Raw genomic sequence first — 27,044 nt, forward strand, 5'->3', positions numbered from 1 at the left:
GTTACGTCTTTGTCGTACCAGAAAAAAAAAAGGCTGGCAGGTCAAATAAAATGTTTCTAGTCTTCCTCTTATGAGGAATTCAGTTTATTTTCCTATTTTAAATGTCTCTTTGTGTCTTGTATTAACATTAATGTTGAGTTGTTTCCTACTCAACTGAATAAACCAAAACAACAGAAAACGTATTACAGCACTTTGGGCGTCTACTGGTTTCATAGCAACCGGCCTTCCTCCGAACAAGCAGCGAGTGGATCCGGTTTGAGGAGTTTCTTTACATTTTTTTTTAGAAAAAGCTTTTTTTTCCAACTGCAAATTTTCAGCTGCTCCTGAGACTCCACAGGTTCAACAAAAATGCTCAGAAATGCAAATGTATTCTTAATTTTCTATACATATGTCCTCCAACATGTTAAACACCCAAAAAACATTTGATTTCCATCAGATTGGGTCTTTAGACAATATCAACATCTCTTTTTTTATCTTTGTGATATAAAAGCAAAAAAAGAGAAATAATTTAAATCTAAACTGTAAAAAATCTCAGAAACTATAGTAAGAAAAATAATGTGTATCGGCTATATCGGTTTGGATTGTTCACATTTTTTATTGATCACAGTTTAACTTCAACAAAACCATAAAGCTTCAATTTTCCAATAAAGATGGTCAATGATATAAACTTTTGGGATTTTTTTTTTTAAATAAAAAGCTATATTATGTTATATGATAATGTAAAGGACATTAAATGGAATTGACAACCCTTAGAAAAAATTACTACGCTTAAAATTTATATGGACCATAAGTATAGCAGCTAAATACATGTAGTCTAAGAAGTACACTAATTGAATACTTCTTCCGACTAAATTGGAGCATTTTAAGTTTACAGATACATAGACAGTATATAAAAAGTATACTTCAAGTATACTGTCTCACTTTTAGTATGGACAAGTATTCTTGTTGTACATGTAAATAGACTTCATTTTGCTAAGCGTAGGTATATGACTTTAAAGAATGAATAATTTTAGTAAGAATTAGAAGCAGGACCTCAAAACTATACCGTGTGCTTCCAGCATTTTTGCTTATTAGGCAATAGTTGAAATAAAGGTAGACGTCACTATCAAAGTCAATGGGATGAGGAGTTTGAGGTTAATTTACTTTGCAACCATAAAACTTTTGGTTATATGGAAAAAAACTGGGAGATGTGATGGATGAACAGCAAGACGGAGCGGGAATTACTCGCTGGAAAGTGCGTGCGCTCAGAGAATGCTGGGTAATAATCTTTGAGATGGCATGGAGGTTGAGTCAATACAAACATGTGTCTGTCTGTCAGTGGCACAGGATAAACACGTCGTTCTCTCTGACGCAGAACAATTCCTTTCTTGCCAGAGTGAACATGAGAAATCCGAGGTTTTCTCAGCCTTTAGAAAATTTTGCTAAACTTCTGTCATAATCCATAATCCATAACCCAAATTGCATCACTTTAAGACCAAGATGTCTAACATTATGTAAAAAAATGCTTTACATCAGCATGGTTGTTCCTATTGGTTCAAGAAAAGTACATATTGCAAACTAACATTTTATACTTTTCATCTTGAGTTGTTATAATGGATGCCCCGCCCAGTTTAACACTCAGCCTAATTGGTTAACTCAATTAAGTAAAGCTTCTTGCCTCAAGCTAGCTGTATTCCTGTTGTTGCTTCACACCCATTTTTCCAGTTTTTTATTTGTTAAACAAGTTTGAATTATCCAAAAAATGTCATTCCACTTCATGATTGTGTCCCACTTGTTGATTCTCCACAAAAAAATTACAGTTTTATATCTTTATGTTTGAAGCCTGAAATGTGGTAAAAGGCTGAAAAGTTCAAGGGGGGGGGGGGCGGATACTTTCGCTAGACACTGAATCTTCATGCTAGCTGGATGAACAAATGGAACATTTAAAGTTGCATGTCTCTTTATAAAAAATAATAAACTGCATCCACTGCTGCCTCTTTTAAAAACTTTTATTTTCACAGACAAAAACATCTAAAAACAACAAATTCAGTGGGATGAAAGGAAGAACAAACTCATTATGACCTTCATACCATTTATTTTTATACGGTAGCATGATAGAATAAAACACAGAAAAATAATAATTTCTTTTAATGAATAAATGCAGACCTTTCTATTGGTTTCAGTTTTTCTTTGAAGAATAAGTATTCAAACCATGCTCCTGACATTACGTGTGAGCTTCAAAAGGAATCAAATTCATTTTAAATGTTTATTGCAAGTTTTGTGAAGGTTAAAGAACAGCCGTTCAGCATTATGCAAGTAAAATTTCGCTTTAGAAAAAAATGCCCTTTCTTGATTTTGAATCATCTTTTCAGTCATGACCTTGCTGCCGACTGCAAACCTGCCCTGTCCAAAAATCTTCATTACCACAGGTATTTCTGATGATTCTGAAAGCCCTTGTTTTTGAACATTCCCATAAAACGAGTAATTACCGCGTCCACGTGGGATTAACAGACACTTGTTAGATTAGGCTCCAGCCGGCCTCACAGTTCACGTATTCTTCAGATCAAAGCGGGAAAGGCTTGAACATGAAGTGGATTTCTCCAGCATAGTTCCTCCCCGGAATACGAAAAGAGGATGAGCGTGGCAGCAGGCTTTGCCATGGCCAGAGCTGACGGATGGAAATACATTATTTCATGTCACACACTGGACTCTGGTCAGGGTGGATGTAAGGCTGCAACAGCCTTCCTGAGAGAAAATACTCGTGAACATATTCCCAAAGGCGTTGAAACTTTTTGAAAAAGACAAACGGTTTGAAAAACATGGAAAAGAAATGAATTATTTCATTAAATAAATCATATTTGTTTAAACACCTTCTCCAATCATAGTACAGTTTTGAGCAGGATACCAGCTCAGACGAGGAAAACAAAGAAGAAATTCTCAGAAAGGCAGATTTAACCTTAATTTTCTCTATATGTCATCCACCATCAGAATTACGGCACAAGAACATATTAAAAACACCATTGTCATTTGAGTGGGGGGTACGTCTGTATTGAAGCATTCTTGAAAGCAGAAATCAGTTGAATTAGACGCAATAAGCAAAAATCACCACTAGGGGGTGGTACCACAATCGAGCCTCCATCCATTTAAATATAAACAAGCCATGTTTTATTGATAATAATTTACACTTTTAATCCACAACTTGTTTACTTTTTCCTTTTATATTTAAGTATATCTGTAAACACCTTTTTATTAGTTGTAGTTTTTGAATACTATCATGATATCATGCATTTGGCCTTGAAGTGTTGCACAATCACATGTATGGTCTTTTGAATGACAGCTAACTGTTAACTCTCTAGCAATTTATTAAATGCATACAAAATACTACCGTAAACTGCAACTGTTTATGAAATAAACGTTATTCCAGTGGAATCTGAGGCAGAGAAAAGCAGCTTTGTGCTGAATGCAACACTTTAGAGTAGTAGAGTATTAGATGCTATTTTGCGCCGTTGAGCAACACGTTTGTAACGTCTATGTGAAAAGCTGCTTCTTCTGTGTCAGAATCAACTGACGCACGTTAATCGCATAGATGGATTTACAGAATTGACGGTTTAATAGATTTACGGTGTGACAAAGAGCGTGTGTTAGTTTGTTGTCGCTGGTGATAACTCCAGGATTAAAGGGTTAAATCAACCTTTTTAGACTTTTAAATGTATTATAATGTTAATTCCTCACGAAATATAACCCCAAAGCGGTATTTCGATCCGTTCACGCATTTCTGAGTATTCCTCTAAAAACCAGCACTCTGAACACCAGCCCCTCCCAACCCAGGAAAATGAGCGGGTTTTCACGTTGTGACATCACACATTGAGGAACCGCCCCTTTCATGAAGAATCTGTGCTGCCAGCACCGCCCCCTGGCTAACACACAAACTCACGTTCTCTATGTAGCTAGTGACAATCGGCAAAACCCTTTTCATTTTATATACACTGTATGCACATCCATCTTTGCAAAATTCCAGATGTTGTTTGTTTTCCTTGGCGTGATGCAGACACGCTGCCAAAGCCGGCTCCAGGATGACGTCATGAAATGGGTGGCACCCATAAGGAGCGAAAGGCAGAGCCTCAGAGATCGAGATGTTTTACTTCCAGTTTTGGAAAATGAACAGTCAAAATAACTTTCACGATTTGTTCTATCACAAGTGATATACTATCATAAATACAGACACAGTTTACTTTAAAAGGCTAAAGAATAGCATGATATGGGCCCTTTAATGGCGTGTTCCATGAAATGCCTTCTATGTAACCAAGTTGAGATGTATCCTGGTGTAGTAACATCTTTTCCTGTCAGGATCAGGGGCTCAAAATTGGTCCAAAAAAAACCATTAGTTGAAACAAACCCCTAAAGACTAAAAAAGTATTACAAAATATTAATGTTCAAATACAAAAAAAAAATCATAATTTTGAAAATAAAAATTGATGTGTGTTGTATCCTTTAAGTTTTAAGGAAAACTTTTCTCCTCATATTACCAGCAGCGCCGTGTCTTTTGTTGATGCCATATGTTCCTGCTTCCACGCTCACGCTTGCTGTGTGCACATGGCTCCTCTCCCTCACACTCAACACCCACTCAAAATATGCTTTTACTTGTTTTGCCTCCATTATTTGAATCTTAATTTTATCCCTCGCTCTCCTGAGCCGCACAGCTCTTGTTGTGCTCGCTGTCATCCCGCTGCTTCTTCCCTTCCGCCCGTCTTCCTCACTGCCTTTCCCCCCTTCGTCTTCCACAGCCTTTCTCCGCTCCGCCACCATTTCTTGTTTTGTGTTGCTCGCATTTCCTCCTGCTCTTCCCCCGCACCTCCACCTCCTCCTCCTTCCCCCCCTACCAAACCACCCCAGAGACCAAGCTTGTTTACTCTTTCTTTTCCACATCTCAGCTCTGTGCAGCTGTGACGGTAATCTTTCTTTCAAATATTTGTTTTCTTCCATCTTCAGATATTTTTTTTTCTTCCGTCCTCCACCTCCTCCCCGCCTTGTGCTGCCACTACTGATGTACACCTCATTCTCTCCCTGAAATCCTGAACTCTGCTTCTTCCAACTTCGCTTCTGGGCACTTTAAGACTTGCCACCTTCAATTCCGATCTACACTTTGAGAAAAACGAGCGAAGCGGGCGCTCCCACGACGCAAACTGTAATTTTGCTCCCGAGGATTTCAATCGGCTTGTGCGCCGGTCGCTCGTGTTTTTTGGCCTCTAATCAGTTAGGCGTGCCCGTCACCGTCACGAGGCCCCCATGATGCCGAAGAGCTTCAGATGATGATGGATTGCTGCGAAACAATGGCAGCCACAGAAAGTAATTACCAAGTTTGCCTGGGGTTGGAAACTCAACAGATAAGTTCTTTCCCCAGCGCAGTCCAGCCAAGCGCCAAAGCAAACAGGTGAGCTGTGCTGAAGGTCAGAGCGGCGGTGGAAGCTGACAGAAAAAAATGATCTGACGCTCGCCATCATCCGGCTGCAGGCTTTGGTCCATGACGATGGCTGAATCCTAATAGGAGGTCGACCGGATATCTGTTCATTCTGCTCAGTTTGGACAAAATACATGACGAATGAGCCTACTAGGGAAATAAACGTAAATATCCTAAACAAGGAAATCTTCGGTGTTCAAAAGAAAACATGGAAAAAGGTTTTCAACCTGTTAACTCCTTAAGATTGGAGATGTTGCCTAAATAACACACGACCCTTGACATACTGTAACTCCTCAATCGTTCAAAGCAGCTTTTCGTTTCCGCTTTGCACTGATATGCCACACATTACTGATGTAAAGAGTCGCATATCAATTCAAGGCTGCTTTTCTACTTTTTCAGAATTGGCTGGAATTAGGTTAGTTTCATAAACAGTTGACGGTAAATGGTAAATGGCGTATACTTATATAGCGCCCTCTACCCTCTTTCGAAGGCCCAAAGCGCTTTACAGTCACAGACCCATTCACCCATTCACACACACATTCACACACTGATGGCGGCTCCGCTGCAAAACACTGGCGCCCACCAGAGGCAAGGTGGGGTTCAGTGTCTTGCCCAAGGACAGTTCGACACATGGGTGTGCAAGGCGGGAATCCAACCTGCAATCTTGCGATCATGAATCGACCGCCCTACCGCTGCATCATGACCGCCCCGGTAGGCGAAAGACTGTAAACACTGCGATTATAATATAAGCTTCACACCAAACACAATTTTTCGAACATGGGGCATCCAGTCAATAAACAGATGCAATGAGAGGTCCTGCAGCGCAACGCGGCGGTCTGCCAGCAGTGCGTTTTGAGCATTGCCGAATGTTTTGGACAGTGCAAAGTTTTCAGAGTTAAGTCATTTGAACTCAGGCGAAGATGACTCATCACACCAACCATTCAGAGTTTCAGTTGATGATGCCATCAGTGGGTGGAGTCCAAAATAAACAAGAGCATTTGATCATTCTATTCCTTAACTTCTTAATTATATGGAGACACTAATAAAAAGGTGGTTAATTTTTTTTTTCTCTTCGGACTATTGGCGGACAGCAAGTCCTCAAACTAGAACATAGAGCGACCACTAGAAGGATCTTCTGCAGTAGATGGTGAACTTCACCGTACTGAGAGAATCTCTGAATGATCTCATGACCCTAGACATGAAGACGTGTTTAACAGATGCTTTTGTAGGGCTCTTCAAAAATAAATAGACCTGATCTCTCAATATCATCCGTGTCTTTCATGGATTGTAAATAAGATATACAGTTAATACTTCCATGTAGCGATGAGGGTAAAACCTTTTGACAGTCGCTACTTCCAAATGCGTCAGTAGCATCATGTTTATGAACACATTTGTGGACCAGGGTCAAGTATCAAATTGGACGTGCGTCAAAAGAAAGGTGGTTGATGTAACCCTTGTGTTGTGCATTGACGTGTTCTCTCTACCATGATAAAGGTGGAAAGATGTAATCCATGGACACCAGTAATGTTCACAAATCATTGAAGAAAAAAGGTTCATTGCACTGTCTAGTGGGTCTAGATGACCCGACTCCCAATGGTAAAATGCCTAGGATAGCACAAGGGTTAAATTCGACGTGCGAATCGCATTCTGTGTGAGAACAGCATTAATCACCTGCCCCTTTACGGGGAGTTGACCTATACAGGAAGTTCCGAAAATGGAACGTACTATTGTCATGTGCATAAGTCTACTGTGAAGTATTTGGGAGGATAACGTAAGCTACACATACTTATGATGTTGAGTGATGATGTTGTACGCTATCTTTACGCCACAGACTAGTCGTTAGTAAGATGCACGTACTGGCCATGTGTAATGTGTTGTAGGTCTGTGGGATCAACACACACAACTACATTCTGTCTGATTTCCTGCATTCTAACAGTCAGGTTGTGCAAGGAACACACACTTATCACCCTTACTTTATCTTTACATGTAGCATAGGTATTTGCTATGACCTGCTGGCCCTACCGACTAGTCCAGGGGTCGGGAACCTATGGCTCGCGAGCCATATATGGCTCTTTTGATGGTCACATGTGGCTCGCAGACAAATCTTTAATTACACTTTTTTTTTTTTTTCATTAGACTGGTCCTTCCTGAGCGCGATGCGATGCCAGAGGCACGGAGTAGTATCGGTGCTTTGAGAGAAAAATGTGCGCCAGCACTGTCAGTTTACTATTATCTATTATTTCACAGAGTTTGTACCAACTGGAAACCTGTGAATTGCCGTGCCTGTAACTGCGCGCTCCCGTCTCTGAGAAAGAGCGCGCAGTTGTGGGGACGGGATGTTTGAGGAAGAAAGCAGAGGGTGGGGGTTGGGGGGGGGTTCACAGGCAGCAGGTGTATCGCGCAGGGATTGTAAAAATGTAAAACTCGCTGCCCATCACTCACTGCAGCGTGTGAGTGTACGTTTGGCTCCGCGTCTGCATGTGAGCAGTCTTTCCCACATCTAAAGAACATTCATACTAACCTATGATCACGTTTAAAATCTCAACGCCTGCATGAAGCAGAAACTCACCACGTATAAACCAGACTAGACCACCAGCAAAACTACTACGAGGAATACTCATCATTTATCAGCAACAGCATAACAATGTTATTAAAAAGAATCCACAGACTTATTGTACTTTAAAAATGTTGAAATTACATCAAATGCACACATTCATTTGTACATTTAGTTTTAAACATTTTGTCGTGGACTGAGTTGGACTGGGTGGCTGTTGGGCCGTGTTATAAGTTCTGGAATTCATTGAACGCATCATGCAGCGATCTGATTGGCTCTCAGTTCTGTCGCTCAACCTGTTGTTAGGTAGTTTGGACCAATGGGGTTCAGCTATGGGCCGAATAAGGGAAATGGGAGGGCTGGAGCGGGAGCAGGGGAATATAAAGTTGGGAGAAGCGCTCTCGTCTCGGCAGGAGAGATTCAAGAGTTGCTGAATTACTTGTACGGCGTTTGTTAGGGGTCTACAGTAACCAGAATAAAGAACCTTAAAAGAGGTTAAGTCTCCGTGCCTCAGTGTGGGAAAGGGACAATACAGTGTTGTATGGCTCTTTTGAAATTACATTTTAAAATATGTGGCATTTATGGCTCTCTTGGCCAAAAAGGTTCCCGCCCCCTGGACTAGACTATGACCTTGATATCTCATGTGGGCCACCTGCGTGCCCTGTACGAAGGGTTGCCCATTTTTCGCCTGCAGACGGCCCATGTCCACTCGTTGGGGCATTTGTGACTTCGCCTTTACTAACCCAAACGGCAAGACCTTTAAAAATGTATTTCCGTTGAGTGATCAGTGGCTGCCCCACTCCGACTCGCGCTCCAACATCCCCACATTTGTACGTATGTGTCACATCTGCTGACCCCACATGAGCACATATCATATTCAGTGACTCACAGCCCCTCGGAGATCGTGTTCACTATCCAGCAGCCAACGCATAAAAATCAATGGAGCGTGCCGTGGAACGCGCGCAGCTCCAAATGCTCTTCCTGTGCGATAGGACAAAATTAGATTGCAGCCGTGGCCCGTAATGGCACGGCCAGGCAGGTGGAGAGGATTGAAATTGACAGTGATTGAAAATTAATCGAATGACCCTACATGGATCTGCTTGTAAGCCACAGTTTGTTCATAAAGCAGAGTTATGGTGCGGACAGAGCTCTGGCTCTCCAGAACACGACCTGGAAGTGAAGGTTAAGCTCTGCCTAATGACAAAAAATTGACAAAGAGTCATTTTGACAAACAGTTTTTCCAGCACTAAACAGGATTAATGCAATGTAATTACTTCAAACACACAAGAGAGACGCTTTGAATCGTCACTGCGTCGCATGAAAAGTATCATACAAATCCAAAAAACTCAAATACTAGCAGCAAAAATGACTTATTAATGACAGATTAAAACTATTTTGAGTTTAGCTCTTTCCATTTACGTGCAGCATGCAGCTGTGTATCTGTAACACAGTTCTGAAGAACATCTCTACTTAAAGAGCAGAAATTGTTTTTTGATGGGGGAAAAAAAATCACTTTTCACTTTTTCTGCTATCATATTAAGATCCCCTTCCGTTAAATGCAGCAGGGTCGATGCTAATCTTCCAACAGGATGTAAAAAGCGCTGGTGTGTTATTGCTCTGTCAGCGACTTCAGCGGACACTTTTCATGTGACGTCTTCTTATCTATTTGTCGTTTTTTTCTTCAAGCTTCTAATCTGTAAATGATAAGTAATGCAACAATCTGTTGAAACGTGGAAGAATAAACGAGATTTAGAAGAAACCTCTACATCAAAAAGGATAATGACGATCATCGCCGCTAAGTAGGAAGCCCTGAGTGCGAGACACATGGGCTTTTCGACATGAAAAATGGCCCCCACCTGTACACCATTCATTCCAAGGGTTGTTCCCAGACGAGTCAGTGGGATTGCAGCATAAATGGGGCCACAGCTGCCCAAAAACAGAGCCCAGTGGATCAAGGGACATGCAGTTTGAGTGCTGGGATACACATTCTATCTTTTTTTTTCTTGCTTACCATTTGATACATTAATTTCCTAATTAAAACAACATCTTTGCACAACAAAATATGTCAAATCACTTTTCTTTATATGGTAGCTTAACATGGCTTCAGTCAAACAAGTCAATCAACAATGAGGATTTTCTGACAGATAAAAAAAATAAAATACAGACATACATTATGCTAATGATTCCTGATACCCGATATCTAAACTTAACTAATTAGTTTATCTTTAATATAGATCAAACACAAGTGTTTAGGATTAAATGTAGCATTTTATAGCATTGATTGCTAAGTTGCTATATGCTACCGGCAAAACAAACGGCCAGTTTGTTCTATCCGACTTTTGAAACAAGCTCAACACGTTCCAAAAATGTAAAAAAATACCACCTGCTTTTGATCGCAAAACAGGTCTTTAATGTTTGTAATAATTTAGAGACACCCTAAATTTTATGACAGTCTGTAACAGGCATTAGCTTGTGCGTAATGCTTATGTGCGTCAAGCTATATGATGCTAACAGCTTCGTCTGCAGCTGCTGCAAATAAAAAAAACCAGGACATTCAGTGCGCTGCAGTTGTGATACGCCACAATGGTTTAGCTGTTCCGGTTTCAAATTGTGTTGTTTTTTGCGTAACAATGCGTGACTGTGATTATCCTTGTCCCGTCCTTCCTGTCCCCCGGTTAGCATCTGCTCTCCAACCCCCCTGGAGGTTTCAGATCTATTACTCTGCATGTCAGCAAAGCCACCTGCACTTCACAGCTCTCAGTTCATGGGTTCAGACCCTAAAACCACCGGCGGGGCAAAGATCAGAGCAGGGTGGTGGTACTTTAATCAAGAAGGCGTTCAATCATTAGCTCAATTTTTTTTAAGTATCTCTTTTTTTCCGGGGAAACCAAGAAGTATTCATACTTTTTTTTAAAACAGTAATATGACATGCGAAAAATGATTTTCGGAAATGATCTAATCATATCTCGGGGAAAAATGTGGGGAAAAGCGCCTCCTATTTCCCAGCATGCTTTCTTTCCTACGGAGAGTCGGATGTTTGCAAACAAAGAGGAAAGGAACGAGGGCGTCCATCCAAAAGGGATGATCAGGAACACTAGAGCTGCTGTTGATACACTGACAGCAAGCTCATCTGAAGCCTCCATTCTGTGGAGAAAAGACATGGAACATTCAAGAAAGAAAAGTGTTGTCACCACAACTGTGAATGTACCGTCCTAATTAAAAACGGAGATGTCTGCAGTCAGTTCAGATGAAGGAATGTTCAGAGTGGAAAGCCCGCTAAAGTTTCCTTAGATCCACGGCTAGCCGGCGTCCTGGTGTGGGAAAAAGATCTGGTCGCCATGGGGATGAGACAGACAGTATTATCTGCTCAGTGGCCGCCTGGCTCATGAGATTACACAATGCAGGGATGGACAAGCGGGCGGAAGAGACGAGTTGTCATTTGGTGTCTGAAACTAGTTTGTCATGAAAGGCTCTGCTGGAATTTTCCAATTTTTCAATGAAACAGAGTTTTAAAAGAGACTAAATCTATTAATTCTTGACATTTGCAGTAAAACCTTAAGCTATGCACACAATAGGGTATCTGATACGCGCATAACACGCATGCTTGAACATGTGTTTAGCCCATAGTGTTCACATTGGTCAAGCAGGAAAGGGTTTTTTCTTCTTTTTTACTGTTTAAAAGCACATCTCCACCACCTACAGTTGAAAGAGACTATTTGTTAAGTCTTTTCCAACTGTAAAAAGGCCTTTTCTTCCTATTCCAATATATGAAAGACTTGGTGTCAAATCCTTCTGGCCATACACAAACATTTTTAAACTGTTGACACTATTGTGAATTATAAAGGACGCCATCCATGCTGCCCTTAATTGGTCAAAGTTCGACCTGGTTTAACTTCAACGTCCGTTCAATGGATACCAGTTTGCCCACATGAGCTCCTTGCCCACTGTGCAAGGAGCCCCTTTAGTGCTTTTTCATGTGACAACTTACATAGTCCTTACAAATGCATCACAATACATTGTTGATGACATTACAAAAGAGGACCTTTCCATCTACATTGAGTATTATCTTGACAAGAGGTGTCACACATGGCTGAGATGGTGTACACTCAGTAAACATGCACAACAGTTGTATGTTCCATTTTCATGGTCATACGACCATCAAGGGAGCAGAAAGACTCGCCAGCGCTTCCTTTAAAATGCGGCTCATCCTCTGTACGACCATCCATGCGCACAGACAACCCAAAAACCCACAGCCCTCGTACAGGGGTGGGCAACCACGGCCCGCAGGCTGGATCCGGCCCGCCTCCATGTTTGGTCTGGCCCACTGAACAATATCAGAGACCCATGTTTTTTTAATTTTTTTAATCTGGCCACACGATTAAGACCCGCATAGAATGTCAAGTTTTAGTCCACCCTTCTGCAGTGAGACGTTTGAGGAGCTGCAGCCCTCAAAGTCTCAGCGGGACAAAGACGGGAGGAGATCCACCTTTCATTGGTTTTTCTTTTTAATATATCAGCATATTTATTCCTGACTTTTGGCCTTTGAAAATCACAGAGAGATATATTTGGTCATTTTTTATTTAATAAATAGAGTTATTTATTTTAATAAAAGGATCATGAATTATATAAAACTTTATTATAAGGCTTTACAATAAAAGAAAGATAAAAGAAGTTTAAAGTTTTAAAGAAAAAGAGTTATTGTGGCCCTCACAAAAAAAAAGTTTGGGGACTTGCTCTAGCATCCATGTGGTGTTGGAAGATTTGTTGTTTTTCATTTTCACGATCATTCAATTGGCTCTAAAATTAGAACAAAAGTTTTAACCCTAAAAATATTCTGTTTTAAAATATAATTTTCAACCCAAATGTTTACATCCAGATTCCATGTTATTTCTTTCTCACTCCACACATCTGCTCCTGGTCCGACCGGCCCTTCTATCAGATTTTAGAACCCAATGTGGCCCGCGAGCCCGCTTTACCAGCCGTTGCACTACAAACAGACTAATGGTGTCATGCTACGTTGACACCACCCTAAGTGGCCAAATCCAATGACTTCTATGTTAATGTGTACATGTGAACATTTCAGACTTCCGCGTTACAAATTCTTGCGTTTACATGTTGACAAGCACATTTTTGAGTTCTCTTTTGGGCTCTACATACAAAAGACGAGGCCTTGAACGTGCATTGAGAGTTTAACCAGGTTGAACTTTGACCAATCAGGCACTCTGATTTGGTAGTGATGTATGTTTGGAGTCCTATTTATTTCTCTAAAGTGCCAACTGTTTGAAAATTGATCAAGGAAGAGAAAATAATAATTGCGGTTTGTACTTGGTCGGAATTCGATGATACCGAGTATTTCATAAATCGGAATAGAGCTGTGAAAGAAAAAGCCTGGAGCAAGATTTACGAGATCTGCACCACTTCAACATTTCACACCAAGACTCCTCCAACTGTAGGTACATGAGCTAGTACTGTCAGTAAACAACACATCCTAAGAGCGTGTTCAAGAACCTGCATTTAGCCCGTTCTTAAACTAACATCACATGATTAGAGTGAACAGAACTTTAGAATTCAGCCAAAAGACAAATTCAGCCCTCAGTTTGTCTGGTATTTACTAAAAGGCTTTAAAAAAATAGATATTTCTTTTGACTTTGGGCCCAAAAGATGGCTTTTGTTTGCTGCAATACACTGGATCTTTTAGGAATAACAACTACATTATGGTTTATCAGGCTTTACCACTCTACACCCTGACAAATTAAGAGAAAAGCATAACAATGTACAGATTCTTTGTTTTGAACTGTAACTTCATTCTAAACATTTTTTTTTGTCAGTGCCATTCTTTTTTAGTTTTTTGTTACCAACAAAGCGCTCTAACATTTAAAACATTTGTGAAACATGGACTCCAGATGGACTAAACTGCCTTTTGTGCTGCATCCTGTGTCCTGTAAAAATCAAAAAAAAAAATTGAGTAAACTTAATGGAGCAGAGACTAATAACCACAAATGTGCTTGAAGAACGAGCAGTTGTCCCTAAACAAACGTGTCTTTTTCTTCTTCTCTTGCAGGTATTCCTAATAGCATCGGTCCCGTTAGTAAGTAAATGTCCTCCAAAAAGTGGATGAAGCCTCCAACTGCCTGCTGCTTCGCTTGTGCTCCACCCTTCATTGCACATTCAAGCCCCGTGTTCATTTCTGATTCAGCAACGACTTTTTCCTCCAAACAGGATGGACGGGGGGGGGGGGGGGGGGGGGGGTGTTTAGCTACTGTAATAATGTGGACATATTGTTTTTCTTTATATCCAGACTCAATTCAGTCAGATAGCTCTCAACTGGCTCTGCATGCCAAATGTCATTTGGTTTTTTTTTGTTGTTTTTTTATTTGTTTTAGCCCCCCCCATGCATTATAAATAAATGGCATCTAGACTTTATTAAAGTGCCAAGACCTCTCTGGCAGTATAATGTCACAGGGGGTCATTTTAATATAAGCCGCAAGCACCTCAGCTGGTATTATCTTCGTCAACCAGTAGCCCCTGAGGAGGGGGAGGAGGCGGAGGAGGAGGAGGAGAAAGAGGAGAGGTGCCGTGTGTCGGGTTACCGCTGCCTGGAAGACAGGCAGGAACCACGAGACGGTATTGAACAAGCCAAAGTGCATTCGCAGCCGGGCTCGAGTCTCCCTAATCTTTCTCGTTCTGCACTCCTTCCTGGGTGTCCTCCATTCCCAGGGCGGTAGATTGATTAGTAAGCTGACCCCCCCCTCCCATACCAGCACCACCTCCCTGCTTCGTCTCGACTGCTCGGCAGAAGGAGTTCTTTATTAAACGGGCCTGATTGATCCATTTAAAACCCCCCAATTGGAGTAAATATCAGCTGTTTCCATTTCGGAAGCCACTCCTGGGAGGAGCGTTCTCCTCAGATCTTGATTAAAGCTCAAGTGTCAAGCAAGCTGGGATGAATGACTAATGTGGGAAGGTTTCCCAAAAAGCGGGTTTGGAGTGATTTTCCCTGCCGGAGCAGATTGTCACCAGGTGGCTTTTAATCAGGCTTCGGCTTAAAACGGAGAGGCTGCTTTAAAGTCCGATGCTGACTCAGAAATGGACATATGGCTCAAACCCCCACCACCCTAACATGACAACCCTCCACCGCTCATCACCTATGTAGAAGGAAACCTCTGTGTGCTCAGGTTTGGAGTGTGTGTGCGCATGCTCTCCACACATGCTCCGTGTACAACGCCCGGCCACAACGCTGTCCTCAAAATCCCTCACTGGATGAGCGAGCATGCTGATGTGACTGTGTGAGGGAGTGTGTGTGTGTGTGTTTGTAGGGTTGGCTTAATTCTTTATTTTATTCTATTTTATTCTATTTTATTCTATTTTATTCTATTTTATTCTATTTGAAAACAGACCAAAAGTCTTCACTTCTCATCCAGTTTGACAGTTGACTGTATGATGCTACGTTCACACCGCCCCTGGCAATCCACTTCCAATGAAAAGTCTATGTAGCTTTGCGTTTTGATCTTGCGCATTTCAAACTTTCACATTCATGTGCAGCTAAGTCCATTTTTGGGCTCGATGTAAAAATTACATGACCACTGAAAACGTATTGAGAGTTAAACCAGGTTGAACTTTGACCAATCAGGGACTTGGGTTTTGTAGTGACGTATGGTTGGAGTTTACAGAAGTGCCATTTGAAAACTGATCATGGAGGAGAAAATGATAATTGCGGTCGGTATTTGGCCGGAATTCTATGACACCGAGTATTTCATATATCGGAATAGAGCTGTGACAGCAAAAGCCTGGAGCGAGAAATGCAGAATTTGCACCGCTTCAACATTTCGCTCCAAGCCTCTTTCAACTGTAGGTTCATGCACTAATACTGGGTAGCTACAGTCCAGTGTGAACACCAGATGTTTAAAGTGTGTTCAAGAATCGGTGTGAATGTAGCATGAGATGACCAAGTGAGTATGACATCCTCCATAGAAAAAACGAATAACTTCCAGTTTCAAGCAAATGACGTTAATTGAGGAGCCAGAAATTGTCAGTAAGCTGTGATTGGTTTGAGATGGTCTGAGTCAGCGTCTCTCTGTCAACTACTCGCACCAACCAGGTGTGAGCTTCTTGGAAGGCCATACCCCTAATTCTTGAAAGAGTGCTTTAGAGAATCTATCAATCCAACGAGAACTACATACTTTCAATCAGGCATCTGATTGGCCAGTTTATGACTTGAATAACCTGCCTTAAGGAAAAATATCATGGAAAAAATTCAGAACAAGAACATGAACATGTTAAGAACATGGTAAAAAAAATGTAGCGGGGTATGAATAGTTATTCTGACAAATAGAATTACTGAGTAATAGCTGTTGATTTCTCTATAGAAGTCTATGGGATTTTGGCTTCTTGGAGCAAGTAGGTACTTCCTCTTTGGAACACAATGGGGGGGGGGGGGGGGGGGGGTACTCATTCCAGTCCAGTACAGTCCATGAGTTTAACCAACGAGGGGAGAATCTTCCAAACCCAGAAAGCAGCATAAAAGCAAAACATGCTTTTATTTCGTAAAGAGTATAATTTTCAGAGCAGATCAATTTCCTGCCGGTGTTATTACTAAAATAAAAGCAGATCAGAAAAGAAAAAGAAACAAGGTGATGAAGTCCTTGTTTGTAAAAGATGAGAACTCTCACACAAATTCTGCAGGGGTTTAAAGAAAACACTCTCCCGTTGTTGTTTGAAGGTAAATTAATTCCGTATTGACTTTTTCTTCAATTATATTTGAAGTTTATTTAGCCAGGCAAAATTGCCTAATGCGGACTGTTGAGGTGACATTAATATTTAAAAAAAAATTTAAAAAGCAACAACAATTCGGCCTCTGCTAGATCTCATTTCATTATAATAGGAATGGAATTGATTAAAATCCGTCACCACTCATTTTCCTTGCCTTACCTGAATATCCCCAGTAACAAAATAATTAATGGTACCTAGATGTGCATAACATCCAATTAATTACCTTTTAGGAATAATTAAGTTTGTTTTGTCAGGATTTTAGAAACTGGGTTTTTTATTTGTTTTCCTACAATTGGAGCCACTTCCAGTTCTCCTCTCTCAAGCACAAAGTGCTGATCAGAGAAATGGATGACATGACTCTAGTTTGGACGGTTTTAAAATAAAGTAGAAATGAGGTGTTCCTTTTGAATTAGGCTGCTTGTTTGTTAATCTGTCACTTCAGAGAGCCTCTTACCTTGTAGATCGTTCCATTTTCAAAGCCTCTACCACTCCTCTCGCAGTCATCAAACATCCCAAAAATGAAAGAAATTATCTGACAGATATGCATAATGGTGTTAAGATCAAGCTTAAAGGCAGCTGTCACAATGTAAGGCTGAAAAAATGATAGTCATGGTCAAAAATGTCACACTTTTTACTGTTATTTAGAAATTGTATTGATTTTTTTATACACAGTACAGACCAAAGGTTTGGACACACCTTCCCATTCATTCGAATTGGAAAGGTGTGACCAAACTTTTGGTCTGTACTGTACATAAAACAGTTCACGTGTGAGGATGACTTTGATGGTGAGGAAAATGAACAAAACCAGACCAAAGCAGATATCAAGTGGTAGAAGTTAAAAAAGGACGAATGTTGTGTGGTCGGGACCTGTTGGAACAGATTTTGGAAACTTGGAGGAAGGTACTTCGTGTGTCATCTGGAATGAGGAAGACTTGGTGATACAACCGGTGTCTGAAAGGTTGGACAGAAAGGACGCGGAGGCGGATCTGTACAGGTCAAGTAGAGAGACACAGATTTAGTCGGTTTGATCAAGGACAGGCATGGAAGTGTGTTGACCGGTTCCACCAGTGACGGTAAGTTCACAACCCTCTTAGCAACGCGCAATCAAGCAACCAACACGAAGTCTTTGTATACACACATATATGTGCGTTTTCTGCTTTTGCGTATGTACATAGCTATGCACATTTTAGACTGTTTTTGGGCTCTATGTAGCAAGCATTTACTTCCAGTTAAAAAGTCTATGTAAACACACGTTCAAGAACGTCATGTTCACACATTTCCACACACGTTTTTAAGAACATTTTCGGGCTCTACGTTTAAAACGCCCGACCATTGAATGTCACGTTAAAAGTTAAACCTGGTTGAACTTTACACAAATTGGATTTGGTCGTGACTATGGATGGCATCTCTTCCTATTATCGGAAATGCCAACAGTTGAAAAATTTACTTTTGAGAAAAACCTGATCTTAAGAAGCCATATCATGGGGCAAACATAACCTCCTGCAAACAACATGATTGTTTTTACTGAGAAACACAGAAGGTTCAAACATGGCAGAGACAATTTGTTTTACACAGCTTAGAACTCTATCTTTGGCAACAATTTCCTGTGTTTCTTCTTTCTTTGCGCTCTTCCCATCCTTTCCACCATTTGCTGTCTTTAAGTCAATATTTTTGATTGGATTGAAGCCTTACATTTGGATTGGACAACTCAAAAAGCTTTATCATTAGATTATTCAGCCACAAAAGCAGATTTGGTTCTTTACTTATCCCATTTCATAGTCCAATTTTATCTAAACAATCTATAACAAAACATTTCATTTTCAGCTTAGTTACTCTGACCTGGGATGGTCCAAATCCTCATTCCTCCACTGCTGTGCTTAACAATTGATCTGAATCTACTGACACACCGGGCATACGCCATAAGTTCAAGAAAGTGCTACACACGGATTCCTGAATGCACAGTTAGCCTGTTTTCAAACTGGACAAGCAGGAAAAGGAATTTTTCTTTTTCTGATGTTTACTAGCACATGTCCGCCATCTACAATTAGAAGAGGCTTTGTGCGAAATGTTAAAGCGGGGCAAATCTCATAAATCTTGCTCCAGGCTTTTTCTTTCACAGCTGTAATCCAATAAAAGAAAGACTTGGTGTCATAGAATTCCGTCCGCGTGAATGAATGGGGGACGCCATCCACATGTCTATAATAAATCAGAGTCCCTGATTGCTCAAAGTCTTACCCAGTTTGACTTTTAACACACGTTCAATGAGCATGAGTTTCGTACCTAGAGCCCGGATACAGACTTAGTGCATATAGCTACACCTGAACATAAGAGTTTTGAACGCGACAAGCGCATTTACACATGTTTATACAGACTTTTTCTTGGAATTGACCGCTTGAATGCACGTTGCCGAGGGCGCTGTGAACATAGCTTTAAAGATTTCTAGCTTAGCAAAAACAGGAACTTACTAGCAAAGAGCATTGGTTCAAATTAAGCATTAAAGATACTGGAAAAAGCTGCTTTTACACTGTCAAGATCACTTTTTACTTTTTTATTATTTTTCGGATCTCTGTTCCGCTGGAAAACACATTTGATGAAAAAAATTGATGAAACAACGCTGGCGTGGTTGCACTTTTGTAGAGACCGACATCTATCCTTGAGGAGATTTGCTGGAACATCCTTTCGTGGTGGTACTACCTTTAACCTTTTGTACTTGGGAGGGGGGCATCCTCATTGCTCAACAATGGATCCAAAATCCTTTTCCCCTGTTTACATATGCATTAAGGTTATAGACAAAGAGTATTGCTTCCAGAGGTTAGCCATATTCATAAGCCTCTTTATAATGTAATTTCCTCCTTGCACTTTTTTGATTAAAACAAAGAAAAAGGCCAAAGAAAACTAATCGAGGTAGTGGGAATTGCCAATTTATGCCCAAAGACAACCGCAGTAAATTTGCATTCTTTGTCCACACACGCAGTTAAAGTAATAGGCTTCTCACCAACACCCTTCTGAATGCTAACTGGCCGGGATTGCATGATTCATGGAGTCGATAGCAAAAGGACACAAAGATCAAGTGATGAGATGGTGGGCCATAAGGAAGAATTTCATCTGTATGTGCCCCCCCAACCCCGGTTTTTGGCCCAGCGCTCTCCATTTCCAACCGCAAAGTATTTCCCTGACACGGAAATACGGACTTGTATGTAATTATGAGGTTATGCTACCCACAGCAGTCTGTCATTCCAAGTACCAACACCTGCCATTATTTATTCATTGTTATTCCTCCACCAGAAATAGACTGTAATTAGATATTGATTACATAGTCAATGTGATGAATTAAACAAAATACCCCTTAACGCCTTCATTTACTATACATAGTTTCCACTCTCTAGCATAAGTCATGACTGAAATATAAAGTTTTAGTGTTTTATGGGGATTTTTTTTTTGAGGGGGGGTTGTTTGTAGGTTGTCCACTACTCCACACACCCAACACTACAAGTCCATGGGCGTCAAGCAAATTACATACAATGTCTCCTTGATGTCCTTCTAGGGGGTCTTTGGATGCATTTTCTTTGCTCGTTCATGTCAGCCCCTCCCCATTGTATTTGCTGTTCCCCGATTGTGTTTTATATTTTTTATTTTTGACCGATCCGAGTCATGCCAGACATGTTTGTCTCTTCAGATGTCTGTGTCAACGACCACTGTAGTCTACCCCCCCCTCTCCTTTAGGCTGTTAAGTGCATCTCACAAGCACAAGTGAATAACCCCTGATTTCTTTCAATTGCACGCAGTTCGGCCGAATGCCTCGTCCCTAGGTGTCATTAACCGAAAAGAAGGTAGGCATCTAATAATACGCAACAGCTGTCTGTTTATTTTTGCCGCAGATCTACCTCAGGTGTTTGTACCCTGACCACAAACTGGCTCCTTGGTAGCCAAATACTTTCGGATTCGTCTTTGTTTTTCCAGCTTTTGATGACGTCCTTTAGGTTTGGGTGTTTACTGCTGCCCTGACACGGCGCAGTGTGGCACCTTGTGCTGTCCAACACTGGATCTGTGCATGCGTACATGCTATTTTCATTGCAGCTTGTATGGAGATCCCTTGATTTAGTGAAAGGCAGGAGATGTGGACCTTATCTGAGCTGAATCCATCATGCCAACATTATCTCCATCCATCACAAGTAGAGAATCTTTAAAACTTATAAATAGCACAAGTTGGAATAGCACAGGTTGGGGTAACCTGTTGGAAGAGGCTTAGTGTGAAATGTCAAATATCCTGAATCTTGCTCCAGGTTTGTTCTTTCACAGCTCTATTACCGATACATATCATACAATATAATTTCACCGGGCAAAAACCGCAATTATTAATTTCTCCTCCATGATCAGTTATCATATGGTTGACACTTACGTTAATTAAAAGGGGGCGTCATCAATATGTCACTACCAAATACAAGTCCCCCATCTTGTCAGGGTTTGACCTGGTTTAACTTGCAATCCATGTTCAATGGCTGTATTTTTTACATACAGGCCGAAAACAGTGATAGAAATGTATGTAGATTCATGTGAAAGTGTGAGTTTTGAATGCAAAAGCCCATAACAGGATTAAACAAGTTGACCAAAAACTTTCATTGGTAGGGGCCGTTTCAATGCACCTTGAACATATATGTAGGGGTAAAACGTACTTTTCATAAAGTGGACAATAGTAGATCAAGGATTGCATTCTATGCTGACGATTCTGAACTATACTGTTAAACCATAATATCTGACATTTGTAGCTGTTGCTGGTATGAATAGCCAGCTTCACTTAAGTCTTAGTCACAACTGTCCTTACGAATAGATACAAGCTGTCTGCAGGCGAAAAATTGACAAACTGATACACCTGTACACATGGGTGGCTTGAACAAACCAGCAAAGTCGTAGACCACTTGGTGAGCCTTTAGAGTTAAAATGTTTATTAGTATTTTTTTTCAATGGGCATGCTGTGGTCCTAGTGAATACTTATGCAACACGTAGGGTTAACTTTAGGGGGAAGAAGTTTAGTCGAAAAAGTGTCGTTCGGATTTGTTTATTTTTTGATTGCCTCTACATCCTGTACTTCTGTTCATGGGTCAAGTGGGTACGCTTTGTGGTGTACTGTGACTGCTAGAAATGAGAACATTAGAACTTGTAGATTGTGTGGACGAGCGTCCGACAGACACTTATGCATCACCTGCAAACACTGTGCGTTCAACAATCTCAAACATCAGTAAGGGGCCAGTACTCGCACCTTACTAACAACTAGAGTGTGGCATAAAGGCACCATATGTGACAGAATCATCTATATGTCACAAGGGTGTGTCACTTACATTATCCTTACAAATAATTCTTGATGCACTTGCCTCACAATACACGACAATGGTATGTTCCATTCTCATGGCATTCCTTAAGGTGGTCATATGAGCCTCAAGACACCTACGCTCATTTTATGATGCAGCCACTCCCCTCTACAACCCTCCACAAGCCTGGAAAACCCAAAAGCCCAGGGCACATGTACGGGTCAACCCCCAAGTGGGTGCATGTGACTAAGCCTCTAGCAATGTTCTTTTTTTCCATCATTCATCATTATCTAAAGTTTCTTTTAGATAGATCTTTAAGAACATGGTGCTTCTTTATTTCTTTATCATCACATGTTATATTTGATTGCAATATCATGTTTTTTTTATTCATTTGTTTTTTTTCTTCTTTTAATTTGTCCAGTCGCGCCTCAAATAGCATTCTCCACTGCCCCTTCTGTCTACGTTGCAAACAGCAAGCGAGGTAGGAGCTCCGAAATTCTTTTATTTCTCCCCCCCAGACGCCACCTGAGTCTCCCTTTATAAACTATTGTTTTTGTTTACCTGTAATCCCCCCCCCCCCCCCCCCTACACACACACACCTAACCTCTGCCACCCCCAACAGCACTGAGGCTCCCTTTATCTCAATCTTCAGATCTGATGGCTTTCACTGCAGAGGGCACATTAAAGTCCCACTCTTCAATTGGATCATTTCCAAACCCCGTAAACGGCCCGTGGAATCATTTCTGTGTCTGTGCAAACAAAGCGGTTGTTTTGGCTATGACTATTTTTGGGGAACAATGTTCATGAGACGTTTTTATTCCCCATGCGTGCATGATTTATGGCCGTAGCCTATTTGTGGAAAGGAGCCATTTATTTGTCTTGTGAGAGCACGCGTTTGTTCCAGTGTGGCTTTGGTGGAACGTGCCGATGCCGGTGGAAGGCAGAGTGGAGTGGACGTTTCATGTCCGTTCTTTCCCATCCTTGTCAGGTTGATTGTGGATGAACAGAGAGAGCTGACCTCAATAGAGGGTTCTTAACAGCAGAAATCCCTGGGACAAAAGCCCCATCTGGTAGCCGCCCTATTCTGGATCCTTGAGTGTGCTGTCACTCGGCTTGGCTGCCAACGGGGCTTAAGGGTCACATCTGTCTGCGCCGTGACACATGGTGCCAGTGGTCACTATATGTGGCAGGCTTGCATGGTGACCGCCGAACTGCGGCTACGGGTGTACTGATAGTTCTGCCTTTGGGCAGCACCACTGCTGAGCATCGCAGGCAGTGCAGTTCCTTGTTCCTAATTAGGTTTGGCTCATCACTACAGAAAATATTAGCTTGTTTTAATTCATTTATTGTTTCTTGAGCTTTCAAAATGCTGATTGTGTTTATTAAAGTACAAACCCTAAATTTAAAGTTCCCCCATCATCAGGTTGCTGTTAGGACCCATTTCATTCTTGTTCTTTTTGTGGTGCTTTTACTGTGATCTTGTTGAAGCTTTTCTTGCTTCATGTTGTGGTGTGTTTAAAGTGATGTGAGCTCTCTAAATCCTACTAACAATGCGCTCTTTTTTGTTTGTGATGTCTGTATTTAACTCGGACTGTGCCTTTGTCAGACTAATCATAACCAACCCTACCAGCATCCCCTCCACCATGCAGCATCGCCATTTTTAAAACCTTGCATGCCATAGCGCCTCACTCAAACTTTTGGTAACCCCTCGCTGTGACATTTGCAACACTGACATCACTCCTGCGCCTCCTTCTTCTTCCTCCTTCCTACCTTCCTTCTTCCTCCTCCATTCACATTTCCTCTCTCTTTGCAAGACTGCGAGTGCTTCGGCCATTCCAACCGATGCAGCTACATCGAGGTGCTAAACACCGTCATTTGCGTGAGCTGTAAGCACAACACTAGAGGCCAGCACTGCCATCTTTGCAAGATGGGCTACTACCGCAATGTCTCAGCAGAACTGGACGATGAAAATGTGTGCATAGGTTAGTCCCCCCCACTTCACTTGCCACCCCCTGTCACATTTTCCTCACCACACCCCTTGTCCTTTTGAGGAATGTCATGTTTTGCAACCACATTTTCCATACACTGCCCTTTCTAGATGTTTCTGAGTGTCTCTTTCTGTGTCCCAGGCAGCTGTGCGAAATGATTCACATAAAAAATATTAAATGCCAAAAATTAAATGCCAAAAATCTAAATGCTAGCTTCTGTTTTATACTAGCTTTTGCTAGTATAAAACAGCTTTATACTAGCTTTTGCTAGTATAAAACAAAAAAAACGATTTTTCTTTTTTAGCTCTTAATATGTCTACCAGCTAGCTAGCTTGCATCTTCAAGTAAGCTAATAACTTTAATAGTTGTAAACTAAACAACACTGCTAAACACCAAATGTAGAAAAAAAGCCTACCAGGAAAAAAATATTCTGATACTAAACAACAAAAGAATAGAACTGGAAAAGGTGTTGATAAATGCAACAAATTTTGGAGAATTTAATAAATTGAAGTCTAAGAATAAAATAAAAAACAATGAAAGATAACTAACGTTAAAAAAGATTTTTAAAAAGATAAAATAATTTTACAGTGAACAGAAATGATCATATTTAAAACCACCCAGAATACATTGATTTGTTCGCCTCGTGCATTTTATAGATTTGCGGTTTGAAATAAAGTCCAAAGTCAAAGTAAACTTTATTGTCAATCTCTATAATATTTTCGCATACATAGAAATTGAAATTTTGTTTCTCTTCAAACTCCAGTCTAAACGGGGAATCTGACTTCAAATAACAGAATAAAATAGAATAAGACAAGCAAAATAACTTTTTAACAAAATAAAAGGAAATTTAAAATATTAAAATAAAAAACAAAATGACAAATTAACATTCAATTTAACATTAAGCTAATGTTTAATTCCCCCTAGCTAACGTTTATTAAGTTCTTTGTTTCACAAACAATAATAATGCTAATGTGCTAGTTTAAGGGTGCTAGTTCTGCAGTCCTTCATGAATTTTAAGGCCGTGTCACACAACTGCCCCGTATTTTTTGAGCATTTTCCACATATGAAGTTTATGTCTTTCGTGAAACATGTGTTATTATACATAATTTGTAAGTGTTTCCTTAGTTCATCATTCCTTGATATGCGCAGATTTCCATCAAGGGTTTTGACCAACGGGTCTTTACATGAATTTCAGTTTAGAGCTGTTCAAAATTATTGGTCAGATAAGAAGTACGCAGTTTATGTCAATTTTACGTAGTTTATACACAATGATTACGTAACCCTTACAAAGTTGTAAGTGATTTTAGCTAGTTTTTCATACAAATTTGTGGCTTTCCGCAACCAATCCACGTATGTCTGACAGACTTTAAATGCATGTAAAACCGATGTTTAACTTTTAAATCGCGTATATGTCGCTTATAGCACATGAGAATTACGTAATTGATGCATGAATCAGTAATAAAGTCAATATATAGAACAGAATATACACACATGTTCTACGTTGATTTATGTGTTCTTTGCGTGGTATATTCGTACTTCTTCCAGGGTTTTAACGTGGTTCATTTGTGACACATTTGGGAAATTTTCACATTCAGACCACAACTTTTCTAACTTTTTTCATGTATATTTACGTGTGACCAATTTATATGTAGTGGCTGTGTGACATGACTTACAGTAAATTTTTTGACCAAGCTATCCTACTTGCACATTTTCATCTTTAATGTTGTCAAATGGTACATATTTCGCTGATTTCATATTCTTGGTTCATTTTTGATTTTTTTTTTTTACAATTTTTATTGTTTTTTTTTCGGGGGGAAATTCAGCTATCTTGGTAGAAAATAGTTTAGTTGTTCAAACCCGTACAGTTAAAGATTTTATATATATATAAATAATTTCAGAGGTTCAATTAAAAAAAAGGGTTTTGGTGACTAGATATGAACATTCATACATTAAGAACAAATGTCTAATTCAAGCAAATGTCGCATATTAAAGTATATATATGTCCGTGTATACATACACCCACGGACGGGTGTGAGGGGCGTTAAAAAAAATAGTATATATATATATATATATATATATATATATATATATATATATATATATATATAGTATATAGGGAGTTATCTGAATTTTAAAAGGAATTTGGAAATGCAATGCATTGTGGTCTATATTCGCCAATCTAGTGAGGATCGATGCTCAGTGGTTTTTTCGCAGAGACATCTGGGAAATTTCCAGGGCTCTGAATTTTGGAATTGTGGATTTGGACAGCACCACAAAATGGCCAACTCATTGTGTAGGGCATAATGTAGCGAAGGAATTGGACACAACCTCTGACATTTTGGTGAAAAAATAATAAAATTGTAAAAAATTTAAATTAAATCGAAATAAAATATGAACTAATTTAAATGACTTTACTAAAGCTCTGTTCATTTTTTTATTGACATAAAATATCAAATTAAAGTACACAAATAACGAAATTGCAGCTATATTTTATTGAAAAGCTTCTATATTTACCTGTTTGTGTTGTTTTGCTCTTGACTTGTGTGCAGGCATTCATAAACAGCATCATCTATTTTGTTTATTCCAGCTAGCACAGCTCCCAGAGAAACAGCTGGCTATTGAAATCTTTAGCTACTATATGTGGTGTGAATTCACAGCGCTCAGTGTCAGCCACATTTGTGAGTCCAGGGGGGCAAATCTGACAGGCAACAAGGCTTCTGAGAGAAATGTTTCAGGGAAGTCACACCGCCACTGAGAGGTGCCAGGCAAGTGCATATGTCATATACATGAAGGGGCCTCAGGAGCAACAGCTGAAACGCGTCAGTTAGCATTAGGAGCCACAGAGGCATTACTGAGTGTTAGGCTGACCTCACCCACGCCCCCCACTCCTCCCCTCCAGTTTGTCCACATGCCATCACCTCTTTCCTCTGGCCTGACCCCTGGATGTAGCCGGGGTGCAGCCGCAGCCACACAAGGTGCAATCTGTTGGT

At 40.4% G+C, this 27,044-nt stretch overlaps 1 protein-coding gene across 9 annotated transcripts in view; it reads left to right on the plus strand.

Moving 5' to 3' along the window:
• ntng1 (netrin G1) overlaps nucleotides 1-27,044 on the plus strand; it is a 149,112-nt gene that overhangs the window by 110,105 nt on the left and 11,963 nt on the right. For 4 of the 9 annotated variants that reach the window (XM_023950091.1, XM_023950090.1, XM_023950093.1 and 1 more), the window contains exons 5-6: nucleotides 14,053-14,079; nucleotides 23,881-24,048. In XM_023950091.1, the coding sequence (XP_023805859.1) occupies nucleotides 14,053-14,079; nucleotides 23,881-24,048 (195 nt within the window). Of the gene's footprint in view, nucleotides 1-14,052; nucleotides 14,080-20,545; nucleotides 20,591-22,487; nucleotides 22,548-23,880; nucleotides 24,049-27,044 lie in introns of all 9 variants that reach the window. The other 5 variants (XM_023950094.1, XM_023950098.1, XM_023950095.1 and 2 more) reach the window with 4 other exon arrangements.

This window comes from Oryzias latipes, chromosome 20 (assembly GCF_002234675.1).
Source record: "Oryzias latipes chromosome 20, ASM223467v1".
Taxonomy (NCBI): Eukaryota; Metazoa; Chordata; class Actinopteri; order Beloniformes; family Adrianichthyidae; genus Oryzias; species Oryzias latipes.